The sequence below is a fragment of the Gadus chalcogrammus genome, chromosome 16, assembly GCF_026213295.1.
Source record: "Gadus chalcogrammus isolate NIFS_2021 chromosome 16, NIFS_Gcha_1.0, whole genome shotgun sequence".
Classification (NCBI taxonomy): Eukaryota; Metazoa; Chordata; class Actinopteri; order Gadiformes; family Gadidae; genus Gadus; species Gadus chalcogrammus.
The window spans coordinates 4006335-4021946 of NC_079427.1; the positions used below are offsets into that span (position 1 = coordinate 4006335).

General features: G+C 50.1%; 1 protein-coding gene across 1 annotated transcript in view; it reads left to right on the plus strand.

Moving 5' to 3' along the window:
• The window catches only part of frem2b (FRAS1 related extracellular matrix 2b), a 78156-nt gene that overhangs the window by 55131 nt on the left and 7413 nt on the right, over window positions 1–15612 (plus strand). Inside the window, exons 7-15 of the mRNA XM_056610313.1 lie at window positions 201–425; window positions 1835–2032; window positions 3310–3474; window positions 4057–4239; window positions 4722–4852; window positions 5764–5919; window positions 7126–7429; window positions 8314–8445; window positions 10102–10433. Coding sequence (XP_056466288.1) covers window positions 201–425; window positions 1835–2032; window positions 3310–3474; window positions 4057–4239; window positions 4722–4852; window positions 5764–5919; window positions 7126–7429; window positions 8314–8445; window positions 10102–10433 — 1826 coding nt within the window. The remainder of the gene's footprint in view (window positions 1–200; window positions 426–1834; window positions 2033–3309; window positions 3475–4056; window positions 4240–4721; window positions 4853–5763; window positions 5920–7125; window positions 7430–8313; window positions 8446–10101; window positions 10434–15612) is intronic.

Below are 15612 nucleotides of genomic sequence, written 5' to 3' on the forward strand. Positions count from 1 at the left end.
ACCCTGCATTATATTTTATATCCCATATATCCTGAATGCACACACATACATGCAAGCACGCACACACACACACATGCACAGATGCTCTCTCTCTTTCTCTGCTACACAAAGACACACACACACACACACACACCATCAACACACTCATTCGCCACCCACACCAACACAATCACCCCTCCCTCGTATGTGACCCATATCTGTGTTTCGCGGCGCAGCTGGCGAGGACTATGTGGGCATCAGCAGGAGCCTGGACTTCGCTCCCGGGGTCAGCGTGCAGACGGTGAGGGTGGCGGTGCTGGATGACCTGGGCCAGCCCCGCCTGGAGGGGGCGGAGAGCTTCCAGCTGGTCCTCCGTATGCCCATGAACGGCGTCCTGGGAGAGCCCAGCAAGACCACGGTGCTCATCAACGACTCCGTCTCAGACCGTGAGCGCCCCGTGTTTGTTATGAGTTCAAGATTTAAGATTCAAGATGGTTTTATTGTCATGTGCACAACAATTACAGAGCTGTCGCTGGCAATGAAATTCTTTAGTCTTGGGCTCCTCCAACAGTGTAATATAAGAGAAAGTAAAGGTATATGAGGAACACAAGTAGGAAAGCTGAGACTTAAATAATAAAAAATAAATATAATAATAATAATAATAATAATAATAGTAATAATAATAAAAAGTAAGTGTATAAGAGGAACACAAGTAGGAGAGCAGGGAACTAAATGCAAAACTAAATATGTAAAATGTAAACAGACGTGTTTATCCAGATGTCAACTGGTATAAAGTGGCAAGTTATAAAGTGGCAAGTTATAAAGTGTCATGGTGGTGAGCTAAGTAGCTTAGGAGTTCAGTAGTCTTATGGCCCGTGGGATTGTTAGTGTTGTTCTTCATCGTTGTGTACAACATAGTGGTAATGGTCTAATGTTTTAATAATGTTTTCATATTATGAAGGACCCCCCCCCCCCCCCCTAGTCAAAGACTAGCCCTTTTCAGCTGTGAGGACCAGATGTTTATTATAAGTTGTTCTTCTTCGTCGTTGTGGATACCATGGTTGTAGTGGTGATAGTCTAATGTTTTAATAATGTTTTTATATTATAAAGGCCCCCCACTAGTCAAAGACTAACCCTTTTCAGCTGTGAGGACCAGATGTTTATTATAAGTTGTTCGTCTTCGTCGTTGGCACCATATCTGTAGCGGTAATAGTCTGACATGTTTTTAAATTATTAAGGCCCCTACTAGTCAACGACTAACCCTTTTCAGCTGTGAGGACCAGAACTGAATTATTATTTAAGTGTTATTGATACGGTTTTTTTATTTGTATTGTGATAATTTCAATTATTATTATTAGTTGTATTACTAGTATTTTTCAAATTATTGTATTGTAATAGTTATAGTATTTGGATTAGATGCAGTAGTATTAAAATTATGCTACTTAAAAAAAAAAAATAGTAGTCATAGTTGCAGTAGTAGTATTAGGAGAAGTAGTATCAATCGTAGTTCTAGTATTAATATTATACTTATTCATTTCATCATGATTTTAATATGATATTTGCTAGTATTGCTCGTAATAGATGGAGTAGCAGTATGACACATATTAGTTTTATTTTTTCTTACTTTTTTCATAGTAGTAATACGAGTGTTATTGCTATGAACAAAATTCATTATGATTATTAGTAATATTATAATTTTATAATAATAACAGTGATATGTAGTGTTGTAACAGTTATTATTTTTCATGGGGCTGTGTGGTTGTGCTCTTTGCCACTATTTATTACTATATATTCCGTTATTGATCTTGAGCTATCGACGTGTTTGATGATTGATCTGCGGTTGCCCCGGCGACAGTGCCCAAGGTGCAGTTCCGGGACGCGGTGGTCTCGGGCGAGGAGGGCGGGGGCGGGGTCGTGGCGGTGGTGTACCGCAGCGGCGACCTGAGCTACCGCTCCACCGTGCGCTGCTACACGCGCCAGGGCACCGCCCAGGTCATGATGGACTTCAACGAGAGGCCCAACACTGACGCCTCCATCCTCACCTTCCTACCAGGTGAGCCCTGGGTTTATTATAGAGGGAGACACAGAGGACGGTCTGGGCGATAGAGGGGAGGACGTGCAGCGAAGGACCACGGCCCAGGAATCGAACCCGGGACGCTGCGTTCTAGACTGTGGTACATGCTCTACCCGTCGAGCCACCAGTGCGTCCCAATTAAGCCTTTTTTTTTTAGCCGGAGGGCTTTTACTTGTTTACTTAGTCCAACCCGCGCCTTACCCGGGCGAACAGCGGGGGTTTCCGCTGGATCCAACATCCTCGCATCGCCTCCAGTGTCACGCCAACGCTGCGTGTGCTCCACAGCGTTTGAATTGGATCGACATCAGACGGTCCTTTCATCGTTCGTCATTTCGTCATTCGTCATTTCATCAATCGTCATTTCGGCATTTCGTCATTTCATCATAGTTTGTGAGTGAAAGCGTGAGGGTGAAGGGAAGACAAGCGTTGGCCCGTCAAGAAATTGACGCTGAGTGATAGTGTTGTGCCTGGACAGTGGAGCCCATCCGAGGCGCTGCAACACAGTGGAGCACCGTCCATTGAATGTTATAACAGCGGGGCAATAGGTCCTCTTTCAAACGCTTAATAATATAAACGCAGCGCAGCAACCGTAACAGTCTCAAGATGTAACCTGGAGAAGTGTCCCCAGGGACAACCAAACCAGGGTAAACCAGTCTTAACCAGCATCTTATTTGCTGCCACCGTCTAACCCCATGTCTTACCCAGGCCCCACTGTACGCCCCGCTTTGGAGCGGGGTCTCAGCCGGTATCTTAGCCTCTCCTGGAGTCACGTTAAACAGCAGAAGATGAATGTCCTGGAAGGGAACAATAAATCTCCGAGATCTTATCCTACATTCCCTCCCAGTATTATATTACATCCTCCTCGGCTCCTGTATGTGTGTGTGTGTGTGTGTGTGTCTGTGTTTATCTATCTCCATGTCGGAAAAACAATCCCAATCGATGTCTACATCTCGGACTGGAACTGAGCTTGTTTGCACCTGCAGATATGTTAGTTCCTGCAGATATGTTAGTTCCTTCAGATGGTGTGCCAACACAGACATCACGTCTGTTTTTATCAACGCGGGGCTTTATTCTCTTTACATTAAGCCTGGAGTCTCTCTTCCTCCGGCTTGTTTGTGTGTTGCTGTTTAAAAACGGACATATTCAGGATAAATCAATGACGGCGTTGCCACGGGGACCTTGACGACGCACTCACGGCGAGGTGTCCCGGTGTTGGAGCTGACCCCCCCCCCCCCCCCCTCTTGTCTCCGTCTCAGGGGAGGTGGAGAAGCCCTGCCTGCTGACGCTGGTGGACGACGCGGAGCACGAGGAGGAGGAGGAGCTCCGGCTGGTGCTGGGGAACCCCCGCAGCGACTCCACGTTCGGAGCCTCCGTCGGCGCCCGCAACGAGACGCTCGTCAGGATCCAGGACCATGCGGACAGTAAGACACAGCGTGACAGACTGACCAGGAGACGCCCTGACAGACAGACAGAGAGAGAGAAAGACTGACCAGGAGACGCCCTGACAGACAGACAGAGAGAAAGACTGACCAGGAGACGCCCTGACAGACAGACAGAGAGAAAGACTGACAGACAGACAGAGAGAAAGACTGACCAGGAGACGGACTGACAGACAGACAGAGAGAAAGACTGACCAGGAGATGCACTGACAGACAGACAGACAGACAGACAGACAGACAGACAGACAGACAGACAGACAGACAGACAGACAGACAGACAGACAGACAGACAGACAGACAGACAGACAGACAGACAGACAGACAGACAGATCAATGGAAAGACAGATGGATTAAAGGACAGAACGATGGACGGATATATAGAGATAGACAGATGGATAAATAGATGAATGGACAAACAGACAGACAGAGAGACAGACGGACAGACAGACAGATAGCTAACTCACTTGACTGACGGGTCAGTACGATATCGCCGGTCCAGCGCCCCTGTAACCACAGCGACGCTGGACCGGCGATGTCGTACTGACCCGTGGGTCCCCTCCTCAGGGTCCATCATCAGATTCGGGGAGACCAAGTTCAGCGTGCTGGAGCCGGGGGAGGCCGGCCACGTGTCCCTGGTGAGGATCCCCGTGGTGCGCGTGGGCGACACCTCCAAGGTGTCCCTGGTGCGCGTGCACACCAAGGACGGGTCGGCCACCTCCGGGGAGGACTACCACCCCATCTCCGAGGGTGAGGAAAGCTTTCACACAACACTTAGCGATTACAGCCACCCACACACAATGCAAGCACACACACACACACACACGCACACACACACCAGACACACGTACACAAACACAAACACGCACACGCAAGCAACCACACACAAACAGAACCACACACACACGCACACACACAATCTCAGGCACACACAAACACACACCCACCTCTTAACACACATCATGATAGTCGTAGCTCTTTTATGCACCAGTGTTTGCTAGCGCAGGACACTCAATGCTTTCACACACGGCTTCACGTTAGCGCCTTCTTCATGGTTATCTTTAGCTTTCCAGCGGGATGGTACAAGAAATGTAATTGAATATATATCGCTCTGTCCATCTCTCTACCCATCCATCTATCCATTCATCTCTCTGCTTCTCTACCCCTCTATCGTCCGTCCGTCTGTCCGTCCGTCCGTCCGTCCGTCCGTCCGTCCGTCCGTCCGTCCACAGAGCTGGTGTTCAGGGCAGGAGACCAGCAGCATTACGTGGAGGTGGAGGTCTTGTTCGACGGCGTGAGGGAGATGAGGGAGGCGTTTACCGTCCACCTGAGGCCTGACGAGAACATGGTGGCCGAGACTAAGGTGACGTCACCCGAAGTTCCCTTGCGGCATTGATAATAGTAACTATGACAATGCATTGCATTTATGTATGGCCTTCCGAGACACTCAAACACACCTAACAGCGGCAAATCATGACTGTGGATGTGGATGAGCAAGATGTCTTCATTGCGTCTCTTCGTTTCTTATATGCTCACATTCTTATTATGCACTACGCGATGTCGTCCCTGACAAATTTATTTATTCAATCATATTAAATATTTATTAAATATCAACCTTATACAATGTTTTAAGGTGACCTTTTTTTTTATTCTTGATATATGTTTAATAAAGTAGATAATATAAATATTTAATTTGATTGAATAAAGTCATAACAGACATTTAATAACGTACCATCTCATTATATAGTCTATAACCTGGAAGGCTCTGCCAGCCCTGGGGGTGGGGGGTGGGGGGGGGTAGTTTTGTTGCTATGGTGCTGGGTTACATAACGTCCGCAGCCCAACCTACAAGGCACCCTTGAGCAAGACGCCCTAATGTCTAACGACATCCGTAATGACCTGTATCTGAATTAAATGCAGGGGAACGTATTTGGATAAAAGGCGTCGGCTCGAACGGCTGAGCAGGAACGGCTCGATAGCGTGAGCCGCGCGCGACCGCCCGCTCGTCGGGGGTGGTTAAAAGTAATTCAGGTGCGGTGCCTTGCCCAAGGACACCTCGACACTTTACCAAGGAGGGGGACGAAGGAGGGAGGCGGATCAAAGCGCAGAGCTCATCCGTCTGCACCGCCATCTGCTACACCTCCTCAAAGCCCCCCCGCCCCCTCCGCCCCCCCCCAACCTCGGATTCCGCCACTCAACTGTCGCATTCCTAACGAGCTCCTAACGACCAATTAGCGGTTCATTAACACAGCGTCTCTTGTCCTTGCTCGTCAGATGAGCAAAGCCATCGTCTACATCGAGGAGGGCACCAGCATGGCGGACGTCACCTTCCCCGCGCCGCCCTACGTGGTGTCCCTGCTGCTGTACGACGACCCCGAGCTCAGCCGGGACGCGCCCCCCGTCGCCGGGTACCCCGTCATCTGTGTCACCGTAGGTTCCAGTCCCAGATCCGGTTCGTTCCGGTGTGTGTGCTGCTGGCCGTTTGCACTGTTGTCGTAGGTTCTCGTCCAAGCCGAATGTGGCAACGTGATCAGGTTTCGTTAAACTGTTCTAGGCCCTTCAAACAGTTTCAGTAGGTTGTCGTTTATTCAAACTGTCGCCATAGGTTCAGGCTTGAACTGTTACAATATTTTATAGTTCATTCAAAATGTCCACATAGGTTCTGGTCCACTCCAAGTGACGCAATAGTTTCTAGCCCTTGTTACTTATCCATCACATATTCTGCCTTGTCCTAGTTGACACATTCCTTTAAATAGTTTCCATATGTTGGAGTCCGGGGGTTGGGGACCGCTGCTTTAAACTGTTAACCTATCTACAGCGTGTTAAAGTCTTTAAACTGATAGACGCACACATAGATAGTTTTAAAGATACAAAAATATGGATAAATATTGCTTGGGTTATGTAAATGAACAACCCAGACCAATTAAAGCCCTGTGAATCTTAAATCTACAGCAGTAGATTCACAGATCGGTCGCAGTCCTTGGAAAATGTTTCATTTTAAAGATGTTTAAACCCTCTACTTTAACTATCTAATATAATAATTTTAACCTTAGATGGTGTTTCTCTATTTTATAATCATTAAACATATAGACCATACTGTGATGCTGTATTTTATAGTGATTTTAACTGTGCAGTAATAGACTGCAGGCCATACTTTATAGTAATTTAATCCGCAGTCAGGGTTAATGTAGTTCGCAGTCATTTAGCCGTGTAGGTGTGTCAAAGCGTACACTCTGAGGTCATCTGTTTGAGATGCTACTCGCACTAATCCCCGGGTTTCGTTTAGGGGAGCCATTTCTGCGGCAGCAGATTCATAACAAGACAATTAGGCTGATGGGAAGCCATCTTAAACATTCTGTCCTCGCCTAAACCACGGCAGCTGTTTGTGAGCTTCATCTGGGGGCAATTCCTAACTGTCTCTCTCTCTCTCTCCCTCTCACTCCCCTCTACTCACATCCATCTATCCATTGATCCTTTATCTTTCTATCTATTTATTTCTGTCTATTCTTCTGTCTGTTTATAATCTATCAATCCATCTCTACGTCCATCTGATGAACCATCTCTCTCGCTCTATCATTCTATCCGTGCGTCCGTCCACCCCTCTCTCCGTCTCTCCCTCCCTCCCTCTCTCCGTAGGCCTGTAACCTCAAGTACGTGGACTTCCACAAGACGGGCTCCATCTGTGCCAGTGAGAACATCAACGACACGCTGACGCGCTACCGCTGGCTGGTCAGCGCCCCCGCGGGCCCCGGCGGCGTCACCGGCCCCCTGCGCGAGGTGGACTTCGACACCTTCTTCAGCTCCTCCAAGCGCATCACCCTGGACTCGGTGTACTTCCAGGCGGGCTCCAGGGTGCAGTGTGCCGCCCGGGCCGTCAACGGGGACGGCGACCTGGGGCTGGAGCTCAGCAGCTCCCCCGTGTCCATCAGCCTGGAGGAAGGTGGGTGGGCAGTCACACCTGTCTGTCTGTCTGTCTGTCTGTCTGTCTGTCTGTCTGTCTGTCTGTCTGTCTGTCTGTCTGTCTGTCTGTCTGTCTGTCTGTCTGTCTGTCTGTCTGTCTGCCTGCCTGCCTGTCTGTCTGTCTGTCTGTCTGTCTGTCTGTCTGTCTGTCTGTCTGTCTGTCTGCCTGTCTGTCTGTCTGTCTGTCTGTCTGTCTGTCTGTCTGTCCGTCTTCTGGAAGAAGATATGTGGACACACCCGGGGGCTCTGTCTCTCTGTCCTTAGCCTGGAGGAAGGTGGGTGGACACATGTCAGACTGCCTGTCTGTCTGTCAGCCTAGAGCAAGGTGGGTGGGGAGATTTATCAGCCCGGAAGACGGTGGGTGGATACCCCTGTCTGTATGTATGTCTTCTGCCATTAGCCTGGAGGACGATGTGTGGGGAGATCTGTTTGTTGATCGTGGGTGGGTGGAGATCTATCAGATCTATCAGCCTATCATTATTTCCCGTTTTCGTTATTTCTTGCCTTCTCTGTCAGTCCAGTGTTCATTATATCACTCTTATTCACGCTCATATACTTTCTCTGTCTCTCTCTCTCTCTCTCTCTCTCTCTCTCTCTCTCTCTCTCTCTCTCTCTCTCTCTCTCTCTCTCTCTCTCTCTCTCTCGCTCTCTCCTGGACCAGAAGTAGTTGTTTTTTGTTGTTTGTTTTTGCTGGCTGTGCTTTCTGTTTTTCCCGCCAAAGCGCATCGTGTTTCTAGCTCTGGACTTCAAACGTGGCAGAATTAGCCACGCTTAAACCATGATGCGTTTGTTTGACGTTTGTGTGTATGTGTTTGTGTGCGTGCGTGCGTGTGTGTATGTGTGTCTCTGTGTTTGTGTGTCCAGGGATGTGCCAGCCGCGCGTGGTGGGCTCTGTGGGGGCGGAGCCGTTCTCTGCCAAGCTGCGGTACACGGGCGCCAACGACGTGGACCACCCCAACCTCATCAAGCTCACCGTCAACATGCCTCACATCGACGGTGAGATACCACAGCCCATCTCTGGCCCACCTCTGTTCCACCACTGGTCCACCTCTGGCCCACCTCTGACCCACCTCTGGCCCACCTCTGACCCACCTCTGACCCACCTCTGAACCACCTCTGAACCACCTCTAACCCACCTCTAGCCCATCTCTGACCCACCTCTGACCCACCTCTGACCCCCCTCTAACCCTCCTCTGACCCACCTCTCGCCCACCTCTGATCTATCACTGGCCAATCTCTGACCCACCTCTAGCCCACCTCTGGCCCACCTCTGACCCACCTCTGATCCACCTCTGAACCACCTCTAACCCACCTCTAGCCCATCTCTGACCCACCTCTTACCCCCCTCTGACCCTCCTCTGACCCACCTCTGATCTATCACTGGCCCATCTCTGACCCACCTCTAGCCCAATTCGTACCCACCTCTGACCCACCTCTGGCCCACCTCTGACCCACCTCTGACCCACCTCTGGCCCACCTCTGACCCACCTCTGGCCCACCTCTGACCCGCCTCTGACCCACCTCTGGCCCACCTCTGGCCCACCTCTGGCCCACCTCTGATCTATTACTGGCCCACCTCTGACCCACCTCTGGCCCACCTCTGACCCACCTCTGACCCGCCTCTGATCCACCTCTGGCCCACCAGGTTTAGCGCTAAACTCATGATGAGCGAGCAACGCGTAGGAGCTAGGTTGGCCACTGGGAGTATAGCCAGCCAACAGACGGGAGTTCAGCGCTGTTCACTCAACTCCATAGGAAGACATTGGCAGCGCTGGCGACAGCGCCGCTGAGAGCTCGTCGTCTGTTGACCACTTTAATCACCGTAAACACCACAGAGATAAACAGTCAGCTGCAACCCCCTCTATTACCCAACGTGGGCCCGACGTAAATGTGTTGCGTTTTTTTATTTCGACATTAATCGGGCTTGTGGAGATTAGCGGTATCTTCTCCAGCGAGAGGCTTTAGCTGCCAGACAGACGTCGTAATCTGAATCAGAAACCATATGGACATACGGTTGATTATTATTCAGTTTATTCAAAGTCCTGGCTCACAGTCTGTGTAACTGCACCCACACCCTCCCCTTGTTCCCGTGTGGCTGAGAAGACTAACAGTGGCTTTAATATATAGCTGCTTCTGTTCCTTCCCATCTGTATTACTTTTAACTAATCGAGAATTGTTAGGATTATATCTGGCGTGCGTGTCTGTGTGTTTGTGTGCGTTTGCGTGTGTATGTATATCCGTAAACTGACGTTAAAAGTTTGGGGTCTCTTAGAAATGGCCTTATTTTTTACAGAAAGCACTGTTTTTTTTCAATGAAGTTACGTTAAATGAATCAGAAATACAGTCCAGAACTCCTAATTCTAGCTGGAAACGGCTGAATTTTAATGGAATATCTACATAGGTGTACAGAGGCCCATTTCCAGCAACCATCACTCCTGTGTTCTAATGGTACATTGTTTAGCTAATCGTGTTAAAAGGCTAATTGATGATTAGAAAACCCTTGTGCAATAATGTTAGCACAGCTGAAAACCGTTGAAGGAAAGTGTGAGTTTTCATGGAATTGTCTGGGCGACCCCAAACTTTTGAACAGAAGTGCATGTGTATGTATGAATATATAAATATGTATGACCGTATGCATATATGGATGTGCAGGGATGCTACCCGTGGTTTCCACCCGGGCCCTCTCCAACTTCGAGCTGACCCTCAGCCCGGACGGCACGCGCGTGGGCAACCACCGCTGCTCCAACCTGCTGGACCACCACGAGGTGCAGACCCGCCACGGCTTCCTGACCGACGCCACCCGCAACGCCGAGGTGATCGGGGAGACCTCGCCGTACCAGTACAGCGCCGCGCTGCGGGGAGCGGGCACGCTGCGCTTCTACCGCAACCTCAACCTGGAGGCGTGTCTGTGGGAGTTCACCAGCTACTACGACATGTCGGAGCTGCTCAGCGACTGCGGCGGCACCATCGGCACCGACGGCCAGGTGAGGGGTTCACCGCCTGAATAGAGGATCACACCGGGGAGGGGGGGGGGGGATCGGAGCATCGTAGCCGTAGCTCCTGGCTTCACCACAACATCCATAAGAAATATCATGTGTTGAGAGCAATTTGTTGTTCTGATTCCGCCGGAGCAGCAGTTGATCTTTGGATAAGACGTTTTGTGAATAGTCGTATGGTGATCCCCTGTTGTGCTGTCCATATAATCCGTACTAACCGACTCATAATGATTCCAAAATGCTCAACTTCTCATCGCGTCATCATTGTCAACATTCGTGGCAGGCGGATAGATTGCCAAATGCTCTTCGGCAAAAATTGGCACAAGGAAGGGAGTTTGAATAATTATTTTGGTACGGCATGATTTGCTGAGGAAAAAATTCCCTCCAATCTGTTTGTTCTGGCACTGCCGTCTCCCTGTAAACCGCTCTTCAATTCAGTGTTATTAAGCGGAGGTGTGTAGCCTCAATGCTAAATCATCAGGTGACCGGGTTACCGAGGCTATTCATGCAGTAACGCGTGTATAAATAACGTCCGGTTACCCATGGAGGCAAATGCAGCCTCTAATGCAAACAAATTCGGTTTTCCTTTAATAAGGCAAATAATTGTATTTATATTGTGCTTTTCAAGGGCACACAAAGTGCTTTAGATAGTGAGTTTACGAGAGGTATAATTTATATAACTTTATCGATCCCAGATGGCAAACAATGGCGGCAGAGAGTTGCAAGCACACATCAGGGGGTAGAATAAAAAAAGGAAATAAAAATTACAAACGATAACATGAGTAAATATCCCCCAAAAATAAAAAGACTATATTGAAATTCTCTATATCTACAATTCTAATAGTTGAGTTGGAGATGTTGAATCGTCGACCTCTTCCACTACAAGTAGGCAGCACCCACCTGGTTGATGCCAACTCCCCCCTCACTGGCCATCTCAGAGCTGAGGAGGGAAACTATCCAATCAGAGACCAGGGGGGGGAACGGGGAGACCAGGTGACCATGGCGGTAAAGGGGCCAGGACCCCGGGTTTAGCACCCCTACTCTTACGATGAGTGCCATGGGGTCTTAAGTGACCACAGGTATTCAAGACAATCCCATTAATTCTCGTTGTGAACTGAATCTTGTGACATATTCCATGTGTCAGAAATGGTTGCTACGATGCGGCACGCTTTGACCGGTAACAATGTTTCAGGGCGGGGCACGCCACTGGTGTCATAGATATAGATGGAAGAATAACACTGATGGTTTAAGAAATTGACCTCTCTGTTCAGTGGCGTGTCACTTGCGGTAGGTCAAGATGGATGAATGGCTTCCAGTATCGGTTTCACTCGCTCACTTGTGTCACTGTAACCTCTGTCTGTAATAGAGCATTACGTCCAACTGTCTACCAGCACATCTTGCCTCGCCGGCAAGGCACAGGGATTACGAACCACCGAGAAAGGCGTTGGACGACCTCCAGATCATGGCTTGAGCCAAGGGTTTCACGTTGCGAGGAATGCACTGATGCTTCACCGGTGATTTGCTCTCCACGTCCACCGGTGGTTCATCGTTTCTAGGGGAATAGGCCAGTTAAAAATCGGTTATTGGATGTAATTGTTCCACATCATTTTCAAGTAAAGCTTAATAAGATAACCCCAATTCAGAGACCAGAAACCAAAATGCTTGACATTTCATACGAGGTTCCGCCTCCCTCTTCCTCCTCTGCCCCCCCCCCCCCCCCCCCAGTGAAGTGAGTGCTGGAGGGTGCAGCCGGAACTGAGCATGTGCAGAGCAGTGAAACGGGAGCAGCTTTATCACATCTGGGGTCGTTACGCGTAGGTCCTCCACAGCAGGAGAATTCAACCTTCCAGTAATGCAGAAAATACCAATTCAGCGATTTTTATTGGCCTGTTTTATGGGTCAGTTCGGGCCTGTAACTGCTAACTGCACTTGTCCCCTATTCTTTCCGAGGAGCCTCCGCTGTTTGTGTTTTTGTGTTGTTTCCTCCACCAGGATGAATCATTCACAGAGGAGCTAAAACCCTCCCTAACTCCCCTAGGCTTTTCCTTTTAAGACCCGCAAGCCAGGGGAGGGATGAGCAGCCTCAAAGACAAGCTAGCTTACGTGTTAACCGTGAAGCTAACGCTGTCGCGGCGAGCCCGCTTACATCGGGACTGTTATTAGCGATCTGTATCCTGTCAGGGGGAAGAAGTGAACCAGCCGCTCCCCCCCCCCCCCCCCCCCCCCCCCCCCTGTAATAAAAGGCCTTCCCTCTGTCGCGGTCCTCCCCGTGGCGGTCCGCTGCAGAGACACGGCCGCTGTGTGGAGACACGCCAGGCGAGAGCCGCTGTGAAGGCTTTCAAGTCGTGCGAGATCCAAGATCCGAGATCCGCCCCGGACGCCGTTAATAAGGCTAGACGCTCGGCTAAGACGCCAGCTAAGGCGGGGCGGGGCGGGGCGGGTCAAATAACAAACCAAAAAACAACAAAAATAAATCACGGAGTCGACAGGGCTCCCACATCGCTCCCACATCGACCCCCCCCCCCCCCCCCCCCCCCCCCCCCCGCTGAAACATTATTTATGAACACCGTTCCTACGGCGCTGGTGTCTCAGCACTGGGCTGGTTTCTCTCTCGGTAGCGGCGTGCGCGTGTGTGTGTGTGTGTTTGTGGGTCGCTCTCAACAGAGCTCAGGCTTGTTAATATAATTGATGGTTCTACTTGAGCGTGGCCGGGAGTTCAGTCAACAAAAAGGCATTCGCCGGCGCGATGACAGCCAGCTCTTAATGACTGGAGAGGACTGGCCTCTGGCCTCTTAAGGGTTAATGGGGATGTGGTAGGAGCTCTTTCTCTTTGCTGATCGCAGGAAACACCAGCAGCAGACCTCAAGGCGAGGGCGATTTAGCTTTAATGCACCGCGGCCATTAATAAATCCGGGCTATGCCAGTGTGGTTTATTCAATACTAAACATCGCTCAAGTGGGATTATTTTTTTATGCGATTCATTTATCTCTCAGTGGGTGGTGTAAATAGAAGATCAGTTCAAGATAAAGGTTTATCTGCTCTTGCTGTGTGCGGTGCAATCACACCACAGTTAATGGAAACGTACAGGGTGTAGTTTATCTGCGTCCTCTACGATTACATCGAGGGGAAAGTCACTGGAAGGAACCACAAAGTAAGTGGAATGGATAAAAGGGTTGGTGCTTAATGAGTAAAACAGTCCAATAGTACCGAAACATTGAGAGCCGCAGACACAGACTTCAGGTTCAAATCCATTTGTCCGTAAAACCACGGAATGAGCAAAAAGAAAAGATGGCGGCCCTCGTTGCCACGGTTACACCCAGTGACCGCTTGTGTGTGCGCAGTGATGGTCAGGGCCCGCCACTGCGGTGGTGAGGAGATGAGGAGGTTTGGAGACAAGGAGGTGAGGAGGTGAGGAGATGAGTGGGTGCAGAGATAAGGAGGTGAGGAGATGAGGAGGTGAGGAGATAAGGAGTTGAGAAGATAAGGAGATGAGAAGGTGTGAAGATAAGGAGGTGAGGAGGTAAGGAGGTGAGGAGGTAAGGAGATGAGTTGGTGCAGAGATAAGGAGGTGAGGGGATAAGGAGATGAGAAGGTGTGAAGTGAAGATAAGGAGATCAGGCGATGAGTTGGTGTGGAGGTAAGGAGATGAGGAGGTAAGGAGATGAGTTGGTGCGGAGGTAAGGAGATGAGGAGGTAAGGAGATGAGGGGGGCTGCTGCTGGCGCCCGAGGCTCTGGGGCACGTCTTCACACGAACACTGAGCTAGTGGAGGCAGGTTCCCCCCCACAGTCACTAGGAGATACCTGAGATACCTGAGAGGGAGAGGGGGGAGAGAGAGAGAGAGAGAGAGAGAGAGAGAGACCTGAGAGGGAGAGAGAGACCTGAGAGGGAGGGAGAGAGAGAGAGAGACCTGAGAGGGAGGGAGGGAGAGAGAGAGAGAGAGAGAGAGAGAGAGAGAGAGAGAGAGAGAGAGAGAGAGAGAGAGACCTGAGAGGGAGGGAGAGAGAGAGAGAGACCTGAGAGGGAGGGAGAGAGAGAGAGAGAGACCTGAGAGGGAGGGATAGAGAGAGACCTGAGAGGGAGGGAGAGAGAGAGAAAGAGAGAGAGAGAGACCTGAGAGGGAGGGAGAGAGAGACCTGAGAGGGAGGGAGGGAGGGAGTCCTGAGAGGGAGGGAGGGAGAGAGAGAGAGAGAGAGACCTGAGAGGGAGGGAGAGAGAGACCTGAGAGGGAGGGAGGGAGGGAGAGAGAGAGGGAGGGAGTCCTGAGAGGGAGGGAGGGAGGGAGAGAGAGAGGGAGGGAGTCCTGAGAGGGAGGGAGGGAGAGAGAGAGAGAGAGAGAGAGAGAGAGACCTGAGAGGGAGGGAGAGAGAAAGAGACCTCAGAAGGAGAGGGACGGAGGGAGAGAGAGAGACCTGAGAGGGCGAGGGGGGGGGGAGAGAGAGAGAGAGAGAGAGAGAGAGAGAGAGAGAGAGAGAGAGAGAGAGAGAGAGAGAGAGAGAGAGATACCTGAGAGATATAAACAGTACATTGAGAGAGAGAGAGGGGAACAACGAGAGGGGATAAAATAAAGAGAGACACCTGAGATACATGAGAGAGGGAGCGAACCCTGAGTGATATATACCTGAGACAGCAACAGAGAGAGAGAGACAACTGACATACATTGAGAGAGTGGGAGAAAAATAAAGAGAGGCACCTGAGAGAGGGGGTATTAGTTTGAGAGAGAGAGACATTGAGTAAGAGACAGTGAGAGAGGGAGAGGGAGAGAGAGAGAGACACTGAGTGAGAGAGACAGAGACAGAGGTACCTGAGAGAGATGTTGAGTGAGAGAGACAGAGAGAGAGAGTGGGAGAGAGAGAAGCAGGGGCTGAGAGGGGAGAGAGACTCCTCTCTGACTAACCCTCCACGGTGGTAGGGCTGTGGTGTTTGCTTTTATGTTTGACTAAGAAACACACTGTGGCTTCTTTTTTTTTTCCGTGAAGTCGACAAACGTCTTTGATGCAATTCCAGAAAATGTCTTGAAAGCAAGCCCTCGGGCCACGCAGCTTTGGTGGTACGATTCTGGCGTTGACGTGCCACTCGGGTCTGGCGAACAACGTAAACACATCTTTAATGCGACGTAAATTGTGAACAACGGTTTATAATGTGCAGATGAAATGAATTCATAAATT